Here is a 20,982-nt window from a genome sequence, read left to right on the forward strand (position 1 = left end):
CTATGTATTGTCAAAGCAGCCAAGGTATGTGATTATTAGAGTCAGATGTCCTTCCTTGCCCTGACTTTGCTGTGACTGCCCCACTCACCACACCAACTATCTTAGGCAATGGTGCAAAAGAGAGAAGTGTCTGAGTGGTTCATGTATCCAAGAAAACCCTCACATTGTATCTACCTTCAAATATCAAAGCCAAGATGAACTTAACCCCTTCAAGTACTGAGACACATTTTTGCCTTCAGATTCGTGTGGAATTAGACCATTTTATTGACATTAAGAAGAGTCTATGGAGGTCAGAAGATTAATGGCCACAATCTTCACTATTTTAATCCCCCACATGAGTTTCTGAAGCTGTATAAAATCACCAAATAGTAAGTAGAACAAATATGGAAATGCATCATGATACTGAAGGAGTTAACATACACAATCTTTCAACTTTTAGCCTTGGGATGTGGTAAAGTCACAAAGTGTTCCTCGTGTTCTTAGTCTGGCTTGAAATGAAAAAGTCCTTGTGTGTTTTAATGTGCATCCATAATTATGACTACCAAAAAAAGCCTCAGTCAATTTAATATCCACCATCCATTAACCTTTTCCCTTTCAACTATGTCATGAGAATAATAGCTACTCATTCTAGGCTTGTACATTCTTTATATCACCATATATACTTCAGTTTCTATTCTTATTACATGTACAATCACACTTTCCACATTTTCTTTCAATTTCTATGCATTTACATTTCTCTCAAGATCTTTGCTTCCTTTCTGACAAATTACACATCTTCCATCGTTCGTAAAGTTCAGTTTCCTCAATTTCCACTGTCAAATGGCTCACCAGAACAGGGCGGTACTTCCCTCACCATCACCTCAGCCTGTTGTCTTCCTTCCACACTCTCATCCCCTCAAATTGTGACCCTTCAATATCACCATCTTGTCCTTTAAAGCAACTCTTCTCACCACACTGGAAAAACTCGCCTGTGTCTTGTTTTCTCATAATCTCATCTGTACTCCATTGTCTTATCCATTACATTGCCTATGCCTTGTTTTATGGAGTCCTTTTCCACATTCCAAAGTTTTGTCCATCACAGCGACTCTCTTTAAACTCGCTTGTATCTTATTGTCTTGGTTCTCTCATTATTTCTTAACATATCAGTCACATTAAGAAAACTTGGCAATTTGTTTTTATTGCAATTTTCTCCACATTCCAAAGTTTTGTCCACCAAAGCAACTCTCATTGGAAAAAAAACTTGCCTGCGTCTTATTCGTGTTTTCCATGATTCACTTTACACTCCAAACTTTTGCTGATCATATTAAAAAAACATGGCCTCTTGTTTCCTTGCTTTTCTCCACATTCCAGTTGTCTATGTACTGTACCCACACATTCCACTTGCATTCCTTCCACTATATCACTCCACATGGCTTCTGTTGCACTCTATTTCTTTCCAATACTTTCAGAATCCATAACACAACATATGAGTCAGTTATCACTTAAAATCACGTCACTTTGCTCTTTCAGTCACAATGTTTTCCAGACGCCAGTTCCTGCTCTGGTCCTTACTCTAACGCAACACTCACAAGTCAGTGTCTATACATGAATGTGTTTCTGTCAGGCTAGTCTTGCAGGAATATGATTTTCAACACTTATCTCACCACTTCTCCTTCACCACGTTCACTGTCTACTGTTCACCACTGCCTCTGCATGTGATGACGTCACTACAAAGCATTTATGGGTGAGTGGGGAGGACAACAGTACACTGCATAGGTATTGCTCCTTGTGACCTCCAGTAAGTCAATTCTTGATCAACATTACACTGAAAGGACACAGTATCAAAATATCTGCACTTGACGCCAATCACTCATCCGGTGCAGGAGTGGCAGGAGTGTTGTCTGGCTGGCACATCTGTCCCCTCACTGCTGTGCTTCACTAATACAATGTTTCTGTCTCTTGGGCAGTTGTGTCATTACAGTGTGGCCACACAAACATGTGAAATTTGCCACAGATATTAAAGCAACATAATTTTTCAGCCCTCATATCTCTCTCTCACCTCCTCTCACTCTCCCTCTCTCTGGCAGCATCAACACACACTAAGTTCCCAAGCATCCCTGCCAATGACAAAAATCTGCTACTCAGTGCCTTTTCTGAACACATCATATTTACCACAGTTGCTACAGCAATCATATTACCAACTTGTTACATCTCTCACTCTCTGGCAGATCAACACACACACACGCACAAACACACACACACACACACACACACACACACACACACACACACACACACACACACACACACACACACACACACACACCTTTCCCTGACAAACAACATCTGCTACTCAGGACCTCCTCTAAACACATCAAGTTTGCCACAGGTATAAAGCAATCACATTTTTACCCCACATATCTTTCTCTTCCACAGTCTCTGGCAGCATCAACGCACACCTTTCCAAGCATCTCTGCCCCTGACAAGCCAAGGAACATCTACTCTGGGCATCCTCTTCCCCTCACGTCAGGCTTACCTCAGACCTCAGACTCCTACACACTGGGCCTCCTTCACTAGCCATTCCTTGGGTAACGCTTGGGCTTGGAGTGGCTCTTGTCGCTTTTCCCCCAGGACGGCCTCAGGGTGCTGTTCTCATTGACGCAGTGAGGGCAGCACTCCTGTCGGTCCAGCATGATCTCCTGGCACTGAATGGTTGGACACTTCACATTGACGCAGGTGATGTTCTTGTCCTGGGAATGTGAAGGTGGTTGTAGTTGTGGTTGCCTTGGGAAGCTTTCATTTAACCTTACCCATACCATAACACATGCCTGTATTCTGAAATGCTTTGCCCTCTCATCATCACTGCTTTCCAAAGGCTCTAGTTGAAGACACTCATCTTTTTAAGAGTATTTTTATTGTTCTAGTATAGATTGGCAAGATTTATAGTTTATTAAATGGAGAAACTGTCCTGAAAACTCAGCTAGTTGTCTCTGTGGCCTTGAAAAATTGTCGTGATGAGAAGGGAAGGCATTTCTAAATACAAGCAACAATCACATGCTGCTCTTGACCAGCTATTACCTACTTTCCTTATAAGAACCTAAGAAGATGATATAATAGAAAACTGCAAGAATCTGCTTGGTCTAGACATGGCAGTCCCAGAATGAAAAACGTACTCATTTCCACTTATTACCTTCATCCATAAATTTATATAATCTTTCAAAATTCCCTAATGGTTACTGAATCAACTATATTCATCTACGACTCTGTCTATCACTATTTTTACACATTCAACATCTCTACACCTGATTTCTTATGAGGCAATGGAGATTTCAGTGAGTCTCAACCATGCATATGGACACACTCACCTTGCAGTTACAGATGACACACTTGTAATACCCAATAGTGTTGATCCGAGGGTGGAACAGTTCCCCATTCTCGTACAGCTTCTGCAAACAGGCACAGTTTGGATGAGAAAGCTGTGGACTGATTCAATGCAGGGAAGACCAAAGTGAAAGTGTGGGGAAATAAAACAGTGCAGGAAAATCAAAGGAAAAGAAAAAGGCAATGGGGAAAAATACTTAAAGATGGTAAGATAGATAGATAAGGGGGAAAAATACTTAAAGATGGTGAGATAAGAATACTGTGGACTGATTCAATATAAGAAAGATCAAAAGGAAAGTATGAGGAAACAAAACAGTGCAGGAAAAATCAAAGGAAAAGGAATAGACAATGGAGAAAAATACTTAAAGATAGTGAGATAAGAATACTGTGAACTAATTCAGTGCAAGGAAAAACACCTGCCAAAAAAAGTAAATAAATAATCTCACAGCTAACTTAACATAACTTTTCCATATTGTTGTTGTGGTGAGACAAATAACAAGTACAATAAGGACAAGAACAAAAGGCCTTCATATTATTCCAGACAAACCTAACCTAACATTCTACAGCTAACTCCTCCTGCCTTTCAATGATATTTTAGCCCCTTCAGTCCCATGCCACATTTTCATATTCCTTCTGGTTACTATTAAGCAATTTTACACAGCCTCAGAAACTTATGTGGGGGATTAAAACATTGAAGACTGGTCATTAATCTTCTGACCTCCATAGACCCTTCCTCATGTGAATAAAATGGTCTAATCATACACAAATCCCAAGATAAGAATGTGTCTCAGTTTAATTTCTTTAATCTATCTCTATACTCCAGTACTGAAGGGATTAAAGCAACAAATAACAAGAAAAAACAATAACAAGTGCAATAACAACAACAACAACAATAACAACAAGAGACCCTCACATCATCCCAATGACATCCTCCGTTGTTCAGAATAATGGTTTTGCGATCCTCAGGGCGCATCGGATCCTCATTTATGACTCCTGGCGGGAGGGGCTCTCGGGTGGCCATGGGCGGGGAGGGGCGGCACTGGGCACAGCAGGACCCTGCCACGTGCTCCATCTCATCAGGGCTACAGGGAAGGTCTGGGCACGGCTCCCTGGCACACTTCACTGTTGGCTGGCCTGATGCATTGAGCTGAAGGAAAAGCAATGTTTGTTATCTTTCAGTAAATTTTTTTTTTATTATGTAAGAGGGGAGAGGGCACCTTTAAATATGAAAAAAGGCCCACTTAGTTACCAGTCCCCCTTGCAGGTCTGAGAGTTAGCCAGAAAAGAGGGATAAATGTCTCAAAACCTCCCTCTTATTCTCATCAGTACCAGCATGTGTTTACATATTCATTCTGGTTACTATTTGGCCATTTCATACACCTATAGAAACTTATGTAGGGATTAAAATAGTAAAACCTCTGGCCATTAGTCTTTTGACCTCCATAGACCCTTCCTAATGCAAATAAAATTGTCTAATCATAACAAAAAATCAAGGTAAAAATGTGTCCCAGTACTGAAGGGGGTAAATGAAGTCAAGTCATAGGAAGCTGGAAATACAGAAGCAGGCAGGGAGTTCCAGAGTATACCAGATAGTAGTAGTTGTAGTATTAGCACCCATCTTGTACTCACTTCCCCAAAACAGATATAAACAGTTACTTGGCTCAACACTGAGGAACACAACATTGAGAGCATAAATAGAATAAACTTACTAAGGAAACTGAATGCCAAAAAAATGTCCATGCTTTGAAGAAAAACTGCATAATGGATAAAGAGACAAGATACTATTAGATCACTCTCCTCCTGTAAACCACAACAAGGCGAATGATGTAAGGGAAACATATGACGATAGTGGTATTGTAACTCTAATTGATCTTTAGGGGAACTGGCAACCAAGTGGACGTTTCTAAATTTTTTGTTGCCCTTGCTTTAGAGAGAGAGAGAGAGAGAGAGAGAGAGAGAGAGAGAGAGAGAGAGAGAGAGAGAGAGAGAGAGAGAGAGAGAGAGAGAGAGAGAGAGAGAGAGAGAGAGAGAAAGGGCAGTGAATGAAAGAGACACACAAGCTTGTCCTCATTTGGTCATGTGGAGACAAAGAATGGGAACGGATCAGTGAAGTGTGTTAATTTTGAAGTGGAGGGATGACAGCACTGACTGGCAGACCAATGAAGACAAAGACACAGACCTGCATTACCAAACATTTCAGCGCCATGTCTTATCTTAGCCACTCTTAACAGGCTGTAGTGGAAGTTATTGTGGCTTCCAAGAGTGGTTTTATGGTGTTATTGTGGCTTTTAGGGTGTTAAAATGGTGTTATTGTGGGTTGCATGGGTGTTTTTATGGTGTTGTGGCTTTCAGGGTGTTTAAAATGGTGTTATTGTGGCTTTTAGGGTGTTTTTTTTTCATGATGTTGTGGGTTGCAAGTGTTTTCATACAATTATTGTGAGTTGTAGGATGTTTTCATGGTGTTGTGACTTTCAGGGTGTTAAAATAATGTTGTTTTCAAGGGTGTTTTCATAGTGTTGCTGTGTCTTTCAAGGGTGTTTTCCTGGTGTTGTTGTGTCTTTCAAGAGTGTTTTCATGGTGTTAGTGTGAGAATAAGTCCTGTAGTAGATGCTGTTGTGGTTTTTCAGTAAGTTTTCATTTTTCTAGTGGTAGTTTAGGGCTGGTATGTTGTGGCTTTCAAGAGTGGTAGTAATAATTTAATCCCTTTAGTACCATGATGCATTTCCATATTCATTCTGGTTACTATTTGGTGATTTTATACAGATTCAGAAACACACATGGGGATTAGAATAGTGAAGACTGAGGCCATTAATCTTCTGACCTTCATAGACCCTTCCTAATGACAATAAAATGGTCAGATCATACCCCAAAAATCATGGTGAAAATGCCTCTCAGTACTGAAAAGGTTAAAAAGAATTCTGCATTATCAGTTGAAAAATAGCCATGAAAACCTGACAATTCATCTCTGTGGCCTTTAAAAACATCCCTCATGAAATCCTGCAGTGTTTAGAAATACAGACCATCACGCTATGGACAAACCAACAAACTAACAAACTAACACCTCATCAAACCCACTGCGCATGACAGACACCTTGGCATGCCACCACCACCGCCACCACCACCACCACCACCAGACTCCTGTGTGTAAACAAGCCAGCTGTCTCTCAAAACAATAATAATGACAATCAGAAAGGCAATGCAGTGTCAATACTCATCATAGCCTGGATGTATCACCACCTGTTACAATTATCATGGCCTTATCATTGTGTGTCACTTATCTCATACTTGTGTCTGTCATCAATCATGCATTACAGCGTTGCCTTTACAGTCTCGTGTCCTAGCAAGCCAAGACAGCCTTTCAGTTTGCTTGCCACAGTCCTTAATACACTGGGAGGGATGAAAGAGCAATCTGAGAGGGGGAGATTTAACATTGCAGTCTTTTTATTAGTCTCTTTGTGTCCCAGTAAGCCAAGACAGCCTTCACTTTGCTTGCCACACCCCTTAATACACTAGGAAGGTTGAAAGAGCAATCTGAGAGAAGGAGATTTAACATTGCAGTCTTTCTGTTATAGTCTCTTTGTGTTCTAGTAAGCCAAAACAGCCTCCACTTTGCTTGTCATAGCTCTTAATACACTGACAAGGTTTAGAGAGCAATGTGAGATAGGGAGATCATACAAGTACATAATGTAGTCTTTTTCATACATTACATAGTCTTTCTATTACAGTCCCCTCATGTCCTACCAAACCATGACAGCCTCACTTTGCTTGCCACAGCTCTTAATACACTGACAAGGAGCAGTTTGAAAAAGCAATCTGAGAAAGGGAGGTCATACATTGCACACTCTTTCTATTACAGGCTCCCCATATGGCCTTCACTCAGCCTGCTACACCTTCCACTCACTAGAAGCAGGTTTTGATTATGAGGAGGGAAATGAAGTATCTAGTTATCAACATGTTTTCAGCCTGCCACACCTTCTACTCACAATAAGCTCACAATAATGTTTTAAATATGATTCTGATGGAGGGAAATAAATGATCTAGTTACCAATACATTCTTAGTGTCATTGCCTTAGTTTTGTTTGGTCAAAATTATGTTGGAGAGGTGAATAATTACAGTATCATAGTTATCAATAATCAATGAGCTTTGGTCCATATTCAGACATGCTTTGCTCTCTCACCACAACTATTTTCAGAGGCTACAGAGATGATTAGCTGGGTTTTCAAGAGTGTTTCTCCAGTTAATAATGTGGAAATCCTGTCACTCTGCCTCTAGAACTATAAAAACACCTTTAAAATCTTGTGTAAATTTCAATAAATCTTTTGAAATAGTGGAAGTGAAGTGCAGAAGAGTTTGAGAATTTAAACCTTTTTCTGGAAGAGCAAAATGAGTGAGCTTTTAATCAATACAATTTTAGTATCAGTAGTTTTAGTTATATAGGGTGATTTAAAAAGTATCATAGAGTTTTTAGAATTCAAGAGAGGTATTTTGAAGGAGTAAAATAAGGTTTCTAGTCATCTATCTATTCACCAAAAATGTTTCACTGCTTATGGTTTCAATTCTATCCAGTGCAGTGAGGCAGAGTGACATATATAAAGATTCTGGTCACTAACAGTCAGAGTTTTCCTAAAGACACAAATTGAGGCTTTCCATTCTTCAAGCAAGTCATCAAAACATTTCAGTGACTCATTAGTCTTAGCTCCCCCTTGTTCAAGTGAAGTAGAGTGACTGAAAGAGGCAGCAGAGAGTCATTAGCAGGCAGGGAGGTGAAGCAAGGCAGCAGAGGGGCCTGGAGGGTAGTGATGGTGGCAGTGGTGGTGGTGGCGGTGACAGTAGTGGCGGTGGTGGTGGTAGCACAACCCGGATGTGACGCCACAACTCCTGCACCCAATAACACAGCACAATGTGACCTGCATGCATCCCACCCAATACATTACAACACACCGCACTGATCAGTATGGAGCAATGTAACTGCCAAATATGTAGCCAATACTGTAAGGGTTCACACCGCACATACAGAGCACCACTTGTCAAGGGCGTAAGGGATGTGCTGGTGGTGGAGGGAGGCGCCTGCTGCTGCCCCTGGACCGTGACTGCACTCCCAACCAATCTATTACTCCAGCCTGTGTGTTCCTTGTTGGAGATGCTAATCTTTGTATCAGCTTCAATGCATTTATCCCTGTCTTCTGGCTAACTCTATTCAGATCTGTAAGAGGACTGGCGACTAAGTGGGCTCTATTTTTTATCTCTTTGTTGTCCTAGACCTGTTTTCCCCTCTTATATAAAAAAAAAAAGCTATTTGGTGAGTAATGGCATTTCAACACTATTACCTTGTAGCTTCTAACTCTCATTGTTCTTGTCATTCTATTCTCTTCTATTCTATTTTATTCTGTTACTCTATCAATGTTGTTCCTTGTTGGAGATGCTAATCTTTGTATCAAGTGTATCAGGTGAGTGGTGGCATTTTCAACACTATTATCTTGTAGCTTCTAACTCTCATTGTTCTTGTTATTCTATCCTATTCTTTCTTATTCTATTACACCAAACTTTGTATCAACTATGGTGAATGATGGGATTTTCAACACCATTATTTGTAACTTCTAACCCTCAATGTTCTTATTCTATTCTTTTCTATTACTCTACTAGTGGGGGTTTCTTTGTCTCAAATACTGAATGGCTGCATGGGATTTTCAACATTATATCTCAGGAACACTACTATTTCTAACTTCTAACCCTCAATGTTCTTATTCTATTCTTTTCCACTACTCTACCACTGGGGTTCCTTTGTCTCAAGTACTGAATGACTACATGGAATTTTCAACATTATATCTCAAGATTACTTTCATTGCTAACTCTACTAATGACCATCCACATTATTCTATTCCATTACTCCTATTATGCTATTCTACTTTGTTACTTCTTTAGTTGAGACGTAAATCTTGACCTCATTTTAACATTACATATTCTAGAACTACAATTCATGACTTCTCACTACCCTTGTTCCTGAAAATATGTTGACCTATGATCTTTATTCAAAATTTACCCTAAGCTTCTGATGTGTAGTGAGGCTGTCCATGAGAGTATTGCTTTCCTCTTTAACCCCTTCAGTACCATGACGTATTTACATATCTATTCTGCTCACTATTTGGTGATTCTATACAGCTTCAGATACATATGTGGGGATTAAAATACTGAAGACTCTTGCCATTAATCTTCTGACTTCCATATACCCTTCCTAATGTAACTAAAATCATCTAATTGTATCCAAAACTTGAAAAAATGCATGCCAGTACTGGAGAGGTTAAGGCAGAGAAAGTGAAGAGTGAAAGGTGTGTGTGGCTGTGTGTGGTGGTCAGTCTGAGCTGCCCTGTGTGGGATTGTTAGCCTGGTATACACACAGACACAGAGAGAATAAGATAAAGATACTGTGATTGTCCAGTAGGTCAGATCTTTTTTCATAGATACATATCTCAATTGATAGAAGATTACAAAGACTCACTGCATCAGATATCAGAGAAGGCCGACCCACCTTTTTAAAACTTTCACTTGGAGTTTATACAAAGAAGATAAACAGGAAAAGAATAGTTAGTAATATCACAATGCATCATATTTTTTCCCTCTGCAGCATGGTAAAGGAATCTCAAGAAGTGATACTATGAATATATCTCAGTAGGAGTGTGTGTAAATTAGATAGAACCAAAAAAAACTGGAGCAAGAGAGAAGTCCTTTAGAGAAGCAACACAGGAGGGAAGAACAACAACAAAGACACCAGGAAAACATCTATAAAAGGAAGAACAAAGAGATGCACCACAAGACCAAGATGGAAAAGACAAATAACACTGGTAAACACATCATGAAACACACCTTTGTTACATAAGCAAAGAGGTACAACTCACTAACATAAAGAGGAAGACTTAAGAACACTGTGGTGACTACATAAAGCAAACACACTCCTCTGTAATACATGAAGCTTCTCTCCTCTAAGTCATCAGGTATAAACACCAGCGGGACACAAGATGCACATGAAAGGCGAGGGAAAACAAACATACCTAGACAAATAGATCAAGAAAAACATCCTCTTCTGTATTACATGAAGGTGACACACACAAGGTGACACAAGGAAATGTGGTGAAGGAAGATGAATACCGCAATGAATAAAGAAAAAAGTCTCCTATATTTTATGAAAATTCCTGCCTGTGAGTCACAAAGCAAGAAGCACCAAGCACCAGGAGACCCAGGCATCACAAATACTCAGTGGTTGATGACTGAGGGTGCCACAACACACGGGGAATGAGGCGGAACACTCACTCACCTCACAGCTGCAGGAGACACACTTGTCAAAGCCATAGGGTGCCAGGAAGGGGTGCCAGACGGCCCCCACGCGGTGCCACTGCTCGTTCAGCTCACACATGGCATTCTCCTCTATCATGCTGCCTGTGTGTGGACCAGTGTCAGTCAGTGTGGCACAGAAGTGAACACAAAATAAGAGTCACTTGATACAGCAAATATGTTAATGTAATGTAATGATTCCTGCTTGATTCTCAGTCCTGTGTCAATATATCTTTCTGTTTAACTATCCAAACTCTTATTTTCTTTTTTTTTTTCTGGCTACCTGTGTGTGTGTGTGTGTGTGTGTGTGTGTGTGTGTGTGTGTGTGTGTGTGTGTGTGTGTACCTAGTTGTAGTTTTACAAGGCCTGGGCTTTATGCTCGTGTGGCCCCGTCTCCATATCTACACTTATCCAATCTTACTTTAAAAGTATGCACACTCATTGCAGACACTACTTCTTCATTTAAACTGTGTGTGTGTGTGTGTGTGTGTGTGTGTGTGTGTGTGTGTGTGTGTGTGTGTGTGTGTGTGTGTGTGTGTGTGTGTGTGTGTGTGTGTGTGTGTGTGTGTGTGCATGAATATCAATTTATGTGGCATATGAATGAGCTGGTAATAAAGATCAGTTTGAATCTCAGTCCTACACCAGTACATCACTCCATTAAACCAACTAAACTATCACCATTTCTTTATCCTGCACTGAACAATCTTGCCCCAGCCTCTCCTTGGATCCTGCTGTCCCCCACACAGCAGTTGGGAATTCCTGGTGCCACTGGCTATGCACTGAGGGAGGAGTGGTGAGGGAGCCAGGGACGGGAGGCTCAAGGTAACACACTTTGCCACTCAAGCCATGACAACTGCTATGGTGCAACAGAGGTTCGGTCGACCTTGACTGGCTGGCCACTACACTGAGGCTCCCATGACTGTCCCATGCTCACACCTCATACCAATCATCACCATTTTGTTCACTGCTTCTCAAATAGTGGTGATTAAATATAGACTTCGTAATCATATTGTTTTTTTTCTATGGCAACAAAAATGAATAAACAGAAAGAAATGAGAGTGCAACATGTCTCTGTCCTTGAGAGATGTGTTAAAATGTATGAATATTTAGATTAAAGGCTAAAATTGCACATTACTAGTGAAGAAATATAAGAAACAAGAGTATAGTGTGTACAAAGAGGAAAAAAAACTCACCCCTCTTTCATATCTATCCTTGTAAGACATTTTAAAACATGAATATTCAGATTAAAAGCTAAAATTGAACATCCCTACTAAAGAAATACAAAACATGAAAGTCCATCATGTGTGGAGGGGAGCAACAAACCTAATCTTGCATCTTGGCAGCCCAGCAAGGAGTGACCACAGCAGATGTACATGAATAATAATACACAGACAGATAAGGAGTGGAGAAGCAGTAAGATATGAACACCAAGACACCAGCCAATAAACCTCTCATACCTATAAACCTTTCACACAAGACAATAAACCTCCCACACATGCATCCAAGTCTGTTACAACTCAAGGCAGAGTAATAGCCATGTCAGCAAGTCCTACATTAAGATGAAAGAAGGTAAGCTCTGGAATTCCCTGCCTGTGTCTGTATTTCCAACTTCCTATGATGACTTCATTCAAAAGGGAGGTTTCAAGACACTTGTCCCTGTCCTTTGGCTAATTCTAATGGCTCTGTAAGGAGACTGGCAACTGAGTGGGCTTCTTTTCTTTATATTTTGTTGCCCTTGGCCAGTCCTCCTTTCTGACATAAAATAAATAAATAAATAAAATAATAATTCTATAAGTAATCTGCCTACATCAAAGTCTACCTATACACTGTGTTACAATTGGAGACAGAGTAATAGCCATGTCAGCAAGTCCTATATTAAGATGAAGGAAGGGAGCATATGCATTCTAATCTGCCTACATCACCTCTCATCCAAATGTAGCACCAGCACAGGCAAGGCTCACCAAAAAGAATCCAGTCAGGCTTGCCAATCACTTATAGACTGAGTGGTAATGTGTCAAACTTGTGGGTGTCTTTCCTGAGAAGTGTACTAGAGTGGTGATTGGGTGTAGGGTGTGTAAGCTTTAGTTTAGCACTTAACCTTCCAAATTCACTCTGGTTACTATTTGCTGATTTTATACAGCTACATTCAAAACATCCCTAAAACATTCAATTGAACCAAAAACCAAAAACACCCAATTTCCTTTCAAAACACCACTAAAACACTCAATTCAACCATTATAAAACCCTATAGACATAATTTCACCCTTAAAAATAAATAAATAAATAAATAAAAACAGACTGACTATATATAAAAAAAAAAGTAATGAATATTTTTACAGCAACATTACTGGGAGCTGTGCTAAAGAGAAGTGCTCACCTAGACACACTGGGCAGCACTGGACTGGGGACATGTAAGCTCCAGCACAGCACTTATAGACTAACTACAAAAAGAAACACATGAAAAAACACCAAAAGTAATGAATATTTTTACTGTTATAATAGTGAGTGGTGGTGAGTGAGTGCTAACCTGGACACACTGGGCAGCACTCTCCTGGGGGCGTGTAGGCATCAGCACAGTCTAGGGTGGGGCATACCCTCTCCTGGCACTTAATGTCGCCCTGGATACACATGCACATGCGGCAGTTGTGGTGAGGCGACTTCCAGATGACGCCATTGTTGTACACTTTCTTTTCTGTGGAGGAAAGGCAGATCACTTGAAATAAAGAGCAAGACTGACTGACAAACTGTAAAGGTTAATAATGACTGCCTGAAGCGCTGATGCCATTGTTATTAACCTTCTTTCCTGTGGAGTGACTGAATGACATGTGGTAATGAGTAGACGAGAGTGCCAGACTAGTGAGGTGGCAGGGTGAGGTGGAGGGAAGCAGTGAGGGAAAGGCAGCGAAAGCAGACTGAAATGTAGTCTTTGAGGAAAACTGAAATGTCACACAAAGTAAGAAGGATTGCCACACTCCTTCACATTGGTAACCACATTCAGAGAGAGAGAGAGAGAGAGAGAGAGAGAGAGCATTACAGTATATCCACAGGTGACGGTAACCTAGCCTGACAGATACAAGATAAATATTTGAGCACAATCAAGACAAGCTGAACATTCAAACATCAAAATGTGTGGCAGGAAAACTGTTCATTTTGTGCTTCACTAAATTTACATCGTGGCGTCCTACCGCATTACTTTCTCCCTGAGTGTGTGTGTGTGTGTGTGTGTGTGTGTGATATACAAGAGTGAGTGGCAGCGTGCGTACCCTCGTCAAGGCACTTGTTGGTGGGTGCGCGCTGCGGGTTGGATCCGTCCAGGACACAATCCAGGTTGGGGCAGGGTGACTTCGAGGCCTGGGCGGGGTCCAGCAGGCAGGCAGCGGGCACGCTGACGCCGCGCACCTTGCCTGTGAGGCGCGTGGAGTTGGGCACCAGGTGCAGGTCCAGGTAGCTCACCTCTGCCCTGAGGCGGGAGAGGGACACCTGCATCAACACCAGGGTGTGGGAGAACAGCTCCCACCCCTGTACCTCGTCCTCCAGAGACACCCTCTGCAGCTCGTAGCGCGGGTCATAAGACTTGTCTTCCTCGCGCAGTACGAGGCTCCAGGAGGGCTCCGCGGCGCCGCCCGGGGGCCTGCCCGCCACCATCACGTCGTAGTGCGTGACGCAGGCAGAGTCCACGGCCACCCACACGGCGGCAGCCATGGGCACCAGCGGGAGGCGAGCAGCACGGGCTGGCGCGACCTGAGGGCCTCGGTGACTGCCACAGGGCTCAGGGTGCCCTGCAGGCGCCGCCCAGTGCCGCCGCCCGCAGCCACCACCACCTCCACGAGGCCACGCAGCAGGGCGTCCAGGTCGCGGTAGGTGGGGCGCTCGTAGGTGCCGTTGGCCCAGCCGTCGCGGTACGAGGCGGTGAGGTCACTCACCTCGCGGTGGCGGCGGCGGTGGCGCGTCTCCAGGGTGAGCGAGGCCACCGTCAGGCCCTGCACGAACACCTGGTAGTGGAAGGTGCCGTTATTGGACAACGTCACCAGCGCCCAGCCGGCGCCGTACGGTGGCGGCGACACAGAGAGGGCGGTGGAGGGGTCTGGCGGCGGCTCGCTGAGGACGGCGCAGAACACGTTACAGGTGGCGCGGGGGGTGATCACCCCCTCGAGGACCAGGTGGGGGGCCGCCACGCTCCATATCTTGATGCTCACCTGGCCGCGGGTGAGGCGAATGAGGGAGCGTTCCCCCAGCGTGGTGAGCAGCTCGGCGCGGTTCACATCCTGCACGAGACAGACAAAGGTTGGCGCCATTAACACACACCACAACATCAGGCAACATCCCGCTGGCATCATGCACGCCCCACGTCCCCACATCCCCACAGTGGTGCAAGAACACGTCAGAACACACATACTCACGGAGTACACCTTGGGCAGGACGATGATGTCCGTGACGGGCTCCAGGGCGCGCTCCGGCAGCAGCTCCACCCTGAGGGTCACGTTCTGCGTTTCCCCGGCACCAAACACGCCGTTGAACACCAGGCTGACGTGGAGGGAGTCTGTCTTGCGGTCCACGGAGATGATGGCCGTGCCGCCGCCGCTGAGGGTGTGGTGGGGGGTGGAGGGGATGTCCGCCGCGGGGGTGAGCAGTGCGGAGAACACCTCGGTCTCCACCCCCATGTAGCGCGCCACTTGGCCGCTGATCTCGTCCTCCTCGCTGTCCTCGGGAGGCTGCAGAGCCACCCACATCTTCTCCTCCAGCAGCAGTGTCCTGCAGAGATGCGCGGAGGGGAAAAAAGGTCAGTAACCTGACGGCGGGGAAAGTGTGTGCTGCCACGCACCAGAGAGAGAGAGAGAGAGAGAGAGAGAGAGAGAGAGAGAGAGAGAGAGAGAGAGAGAGAGAGAGAGAGAGAGAGAGAGAGAGAGAGAGAGAGAAGAGTACAACAATATAACTCATATTCCAAGGATGGAACTCAATCAGGGAATCCTCATCCCACACACACACACACACACACACACACACACACACACACACACACACACACACACACACACCTGTATTCCCGGGGAAGGCGGGTCCAGGTGCCGCACACTCTGCTGTTGGTCTCCTCGTAAGGCGTTGGCTGCGGCTCAAGCTGCTCCAAAATTTCGCCAGATTCATTGAGGAACTGGATGGAGGAGGGTGACGGGGCGCCGTGCTCCAGCAGGAAGGAGAAGTGTAGGGTGCGGCGCCGCAGGAAGAGGCGCCCCGTGGCTACCCTGGTGGTGGTCATCGGGGTCATCGAGGTGCGTCCGTTCAGCAGCACCGCGAAGTCTGAGGAGGAGGAAACGGTGCCTTACAAAACAGGGCGGGAAGAGAGAGGGAGGGTGGAAGGGAGGGTGAAAAAGTTACGTGACAGAAGAGGAGAGAAAAGGAGAAGGAAGGGAAAGTTAGGTTACAAAACAGGAGAGAAAAAGAGAGGGAGAGAAATAATGGCTTACAGAACGGGGCGGAAGGGGAGAGGGAAAGAAAAGTTAGGTTGCAGAACAGAGGTGGAAAGGGAGAGGAAGAGAAAAAGTATGGTTACAGAACAGAGAGGAAAGGAAAAGAGAAAGAGAGAGAGAAAGAGAATAATGACTTACAGAACGGGGAGGAAAGGAGAAAGAGAAAAAAAAAGTTAGATTACAGAACAAGGGAGAGAAAAAGGAAGGAGAGAAAAGTTAGGTTACAGGACGGAGCGAGAAAGGAACCACAACCAAGGCACGAAAATCCAAAAGGGCGGCATTGTTGAACCTTTCCTCGTGTGATGCTTTCAATCTAACGAGGTGCAATGGGAGCTGATTGAGTTTTCAAGGCTATTTTCATCAATCTTTAGACACAATGACAAGAATTCCGTACCATCAACTGAAACACACTCACCTAACCCTATCAAAATCAAACCAACGCTGCGTCCTTTCAAATTTGTGTCTTGATGAGAGAAACGCTGAAAAAAAACACGGACCATGAAAAGAAGATGAGGAAAGATGAGAAAAATAGCAGATAACAGAGACAATGAAGCTGGAATGATGAAGACAAACACAGTGACGATGGTGAAGATGACAGAGGAGAGAAGACGAGGAGAAAGGAATAACAACAACAACAACAAAAACAACAATAACAACAACAATAACAACAAGCAGAACCAAAACCAGAACAAGATCTTACAGACAATCCCGAACAAAAAGAAGAGAGAAAGAAAGAACAACAACGAAGACAAGAGGGACGAAATGAAGGCGATGACAACGAAGACACGAACAACAAGGCCAGTAATTCAGATTCACCCTAAACAAAATGAAAAAAATAAAGACGAAGAAGAGAAAATGAAAGCGATAAAGACAAGAGAAAAGGAGGAAGACGAGAAAGACGACGACGAGGAGGAGGAGGAGAAAGGTAAAACGCCTAAGCGCAAGTCAAATATGGCGAGAGACAAGCGTAGAGTATTCCCTGCATTTCTCGGAGGACAGACAGCGTGAGGGGACGAGAAGGAGGGCAAGGCAAGGCAAGGAAAGGGGCAGGCAGGAGTAGAAGGAGAGAATATGGACATAAAAATACTAAAGGAAATATGCAAGATTGAATAAAAAGAAGGAGAGATAAGACGACAGGACAAAGGAGTGAGGAGACCCAAGATGGAGGAAGGGGTAGGAAGGAGGGAGGGAGTGAGGGAGGCAGGGAGGGAGGGAGAGGAAGACGAGGCAGGTGAAAGGAGGGCGGGGCGGTAGTGTGGCGCCACTGAGTCCGGCTCCTTACTCCTCCCTCCCTCTCTCTCTCTCCCTTCCCCTCACCTCCACCGACTCCTCCACCTCCTCCACCTCCTCCTCTCCCTTTTCCTCTAGAGCGACGCCACGCCATCCATACTTTTCTCTTCGCACCAAAATAAGCGTGGCGCCGAAGTTTACTCCTTTCATCATCAAACTTTCGCCGCCAAGTCATAATATTTCGCGGAATGATGGAGAGCGGCGGGGTAAATATTGCGTCTCCTCCACCATCTTGTTATGTAATCAATGTGACCCGCCCAATCAGACCCTCCCTCCGCCCTCACGCCACCGGGAAAAAAAACAAAACACTGTCTACTTAACCCATTGCTTGTTAATAGGAAAAGAAGGTACTAATCCGTGATCTTCTCTGTATATCAAGAGCGCTAAACAGATGCGCAGGTTGATATAACGCCAGGAAAACAAAATACTGTGTACTTCACCCATTGCTTGTTAATAGGATAAGAAGGTACTAATACATAAGCTTCTTTATATACTAAGGCTTCTAAACAGATGCGCAGGTTGATATCAAACCAGCTGCTTCTTAACACCCACACGCTGTAATACAATAAAAGGGTACTAATATGCAGTCTTCTTTGTATATTAACCCCTTCAGAACTGGAACGCATTTCTTACATTGAGTTTTGGGTGTGATTAGACGATTTTATATGCACTGGTCTATGGAGGTCAGAAGATTAATGGCCACAGTCTTCACTATTTTAATGACCCAGATGAGTTTCTGAAGCTGTATAAAATCACCAGATAGTAAGCAGAGTGAATATGAAAACGTGTCATTGTACTGAAGGAGTGCTAAACAGATGCGCAGGTCAATATAACACCAAGAAAACAAAGGACTGTCTCTTAAACCTACGAATTGTTAACCCCACACACTGTAATGCGAGAAATTAAAGACAGACATGACCTATTTATATGCAAGAGTTCGAAAAAGATACGCCTGTGAATACAACACCAGGAAAACAAAAGACTGTCTCTTAAACCTACTGCTTGTTAGCCCCACACGCTGGAATACGAGAAAGTGACTTAGAGCGGAACTTCAGTGCAACTTTACGTATCAAGTAGAGTTCACAGGAGACGTGTATTACTTTGGGGAAACGTACGATGGAAATAAAAGACTATCTGCTAACCCATCGCTCTTAAATCACTCATAAACAAAATAAGAGAGAGAAAACATCTTAAGTCTTCTGAAAATAAAAACAAAACAACATGAGAGAGAGAGAGAGAGAGAGAGAGAGAGAGAGAGAGAGAGAGAGAGAGAGAGAGAGAGAGAGAGAGAGAGAGGAAAAGAGCAACATTATTTTCTTCTTCTCAAGGATAATGTGACCCTAAAACGCACCTTTCCATGTTAAATAAAGTTCTAAGACACGTTTGTATTATCTAAAAGGCGAATAGAGAGTAACTGAACCGTGTCTAGGATATTAAAAGAGAATATCTTTGAGGCTTTAACAAGAACAAGCAGAGAGAGAGAGAGAGAGAGAGAGAGAGAGAGAAGCTTAGAAGTCACACGATATTACTTCAAGTTATCTAACAACAAACTACATGGAATTAAAATGACGAATATTAGTAACAGATTAACAAAAAAAGAATAGAAAAGAAGTAGAGATGAAAAAACACTCAAAATATTATGTACTAAGAACTGGATATGAGAGATTAACACAGCGATTATTTCTAAGAGATTAACCCTTTTCATATTCATTCTGCTTACTATCTGGCGATTTTACACAGCTTCAGTAACTTATGTGTGGGGATTAGAATAGTGAAGACTCTGGCCATTAATCTTCTGACCTCCATAGACCCTTCCTAATGTAAACAAAATCGTCTAATCACACCCAAAACTCACGGTAAAAATGCGTCTTAGTATTGAAGAGATAAAGAAGAACAGGCGGTGATAAGGCGAAGAGGAAAAGATATAGAGGACATAGAGGACTTAAAATATAACATACACTTAACTACAAAGAATCTGAGACTATTATTAAAGGTATTAGAAAGACCAGATGGTAAAGAAAGCAGGTATAGAAGGGCGCGTGTCATCTGGCGCACCTGTGGACACTCCCTAATAGCAGGCATGTCCAGGTATGCTCAGGTGTGTCCAGCTCTCTACCAGGGGACACCGGGCGCTGCTTCAGACACGCTTGGGGAGTTGGGGGGGGTATGTGCCTGAGGGGTGAAGGGGTGGGCGGGGGTGGGAGAGGACAAACCTAATGCATTTCGCTGATTATACGGTGAAGGACACAGTTAATTTGCCTCTTTCTCTTTATTTTCTTCTTTCTTTCTTATTTCCTTTATAACTTCCTTGTTCTCTCTCTCTCTCTCTCTCTCTCTCTCTCTCTCTCTCTCTCTCTCTCTCTCTCTCTCTCTCTGCTCTTCTTTTATTAGTTTGAATATTTTTGCTTCTCTTATTTTGTTTATCATTATTTATTGTTAGTTTATTTAGCCTTTCGTGTCTCTCTCTCTCTCTCTCTCTCTCTCTCTCTCTCTCTCTCTCTCTCTCTCTCTCTCTCTCTCTCTCTCTCTCTCTCTCTCTCTCTCTCTCTCTCTCTCTCTCTCTCTCTCTCTCTCTCTCTCTCTCTCTAACCTCTTCCCTCCAGTTCCAGCGATTCTGCAAAATAGAGAAAGAAATAGATTAATACACATAATAATAATAATAATAATAATAATAATAATAATAATAACAAAAATAATGATAACAATAAGAGTAGTAGCGGTAATAACAGTGGCAGGTGTCAGGAATAAGTAAATAAATACGATGGTAAGAACAATAGTGATAATAATGAAAGGTGTAAGAAACAAAGGAATGAATGCAGCGGGAAAAACAATCGTAGTGATAATAATAGTGGCACGTGTAAGGAGTTGGTTAGCCAAGAGGAGAACAGTTAGAGTACCAATAATAATAAGAGGAAATACAAGAATGAGAGCAGTAAGAGTAGCAATAACAAGAAGAAATGGAAGATAGAATATGGAAAGAGATACAATATTGATAAGAAATAGAAGAATGAATTTAGAGTAGCAATAATAATAATAAGAAGAAACAGAAGAATGAGAACAGTAAGAGCCACAATAAAAATAAGAAATAGAAGAAAGAATATAGAAAGAAATAGAAGAATGACAAGAGTAAAATAATAAGAAGAAACAGAAGAATGAGAACAGTAAGCGTAGCAATAACAAGAAATAGAAGAATAAATATGATAAGAGTCACAATAATAATAAAAATAAACAAAAGAATGAGCATAGTAAGAAAAAATAATAATAATAAGAAAATGAGGCTTAAATCTGAGAATACTAACAGTCGTAGTGGTGGTGATAAGAATGAAAGCTGTAGGGATGCGTTGCATTAAGAAATACGCTGATACATTGCCAAATAAAAGAAAAGAAATGAATATATAAAGGGATTAATAAATAAGATACATAAAGAAGTGAAAAAATAAATGAATAAATAAAAATAAAAAGGAGAGATAAGCAAAATAGATAAATAGAAATAATAAGTTAGATAAAAGTGAAAACAAATGAATAGATACAAAGGAGACA

At 42.6% G+C, this 20,982-nt stretch overlaps 1 protein-coding gene across 1 annotated transcript in view; it reads right to left on the reverse strand.

Moving 5' to 3' along the window:
• Window positions 1–625: 625 nt before the first annotated feature.
• Window positions 626–20,982, reverse strand: part of LOC123512392 (dorsal-ventral patterning protein Sog-like) — a 108,845-nt gene continuing 88,488 nt past the window's right edge. The window contains 10 exon segments of the mRNA XM_045268778.1: window positions 626–2,729; window positions 3,345–3,425; window positions 4,274–4,507; window positions 10,671–10,792; window positions 13,215–13,379; window positions 13,951–14,403; window positions 14,406–14,952; window positions 15,088–15,439; window positions 15,724–15,982; window positions 20,033–20,056. Of these exon segments, the coding sequence (XP_045124713.1) occupies window positions 2,553–2,729; window positions 3,345–3,425; window positions 4,274–4,507; window positions 10,671–10,792; window positions 13,215–13,379; window positions 13,951–14,403; window positions 14,406–14,952; window positions 15,088–15,439; window positions 15,724–15,982; window positions 20,033–20,056 (2,414 nt within the window). The 3' untranslated portion in view covers window positions 626–2,552.

The sequence above is a fragment of the Portunus trituberculatus genome, chromosome 33 (genome assembly GCF_017591435.1).
Source record: "Portunus trituberculatus isolate SZX2019 chromosome 33, ASM1759143v1, whole genome shotgun sequence".
Lineage (NCBI taxonomy): Eukaryota > Metazoa > Arthropoda > Malacostraca > Decapoda > Portunidae > Portunus > Portunus trituberculatus.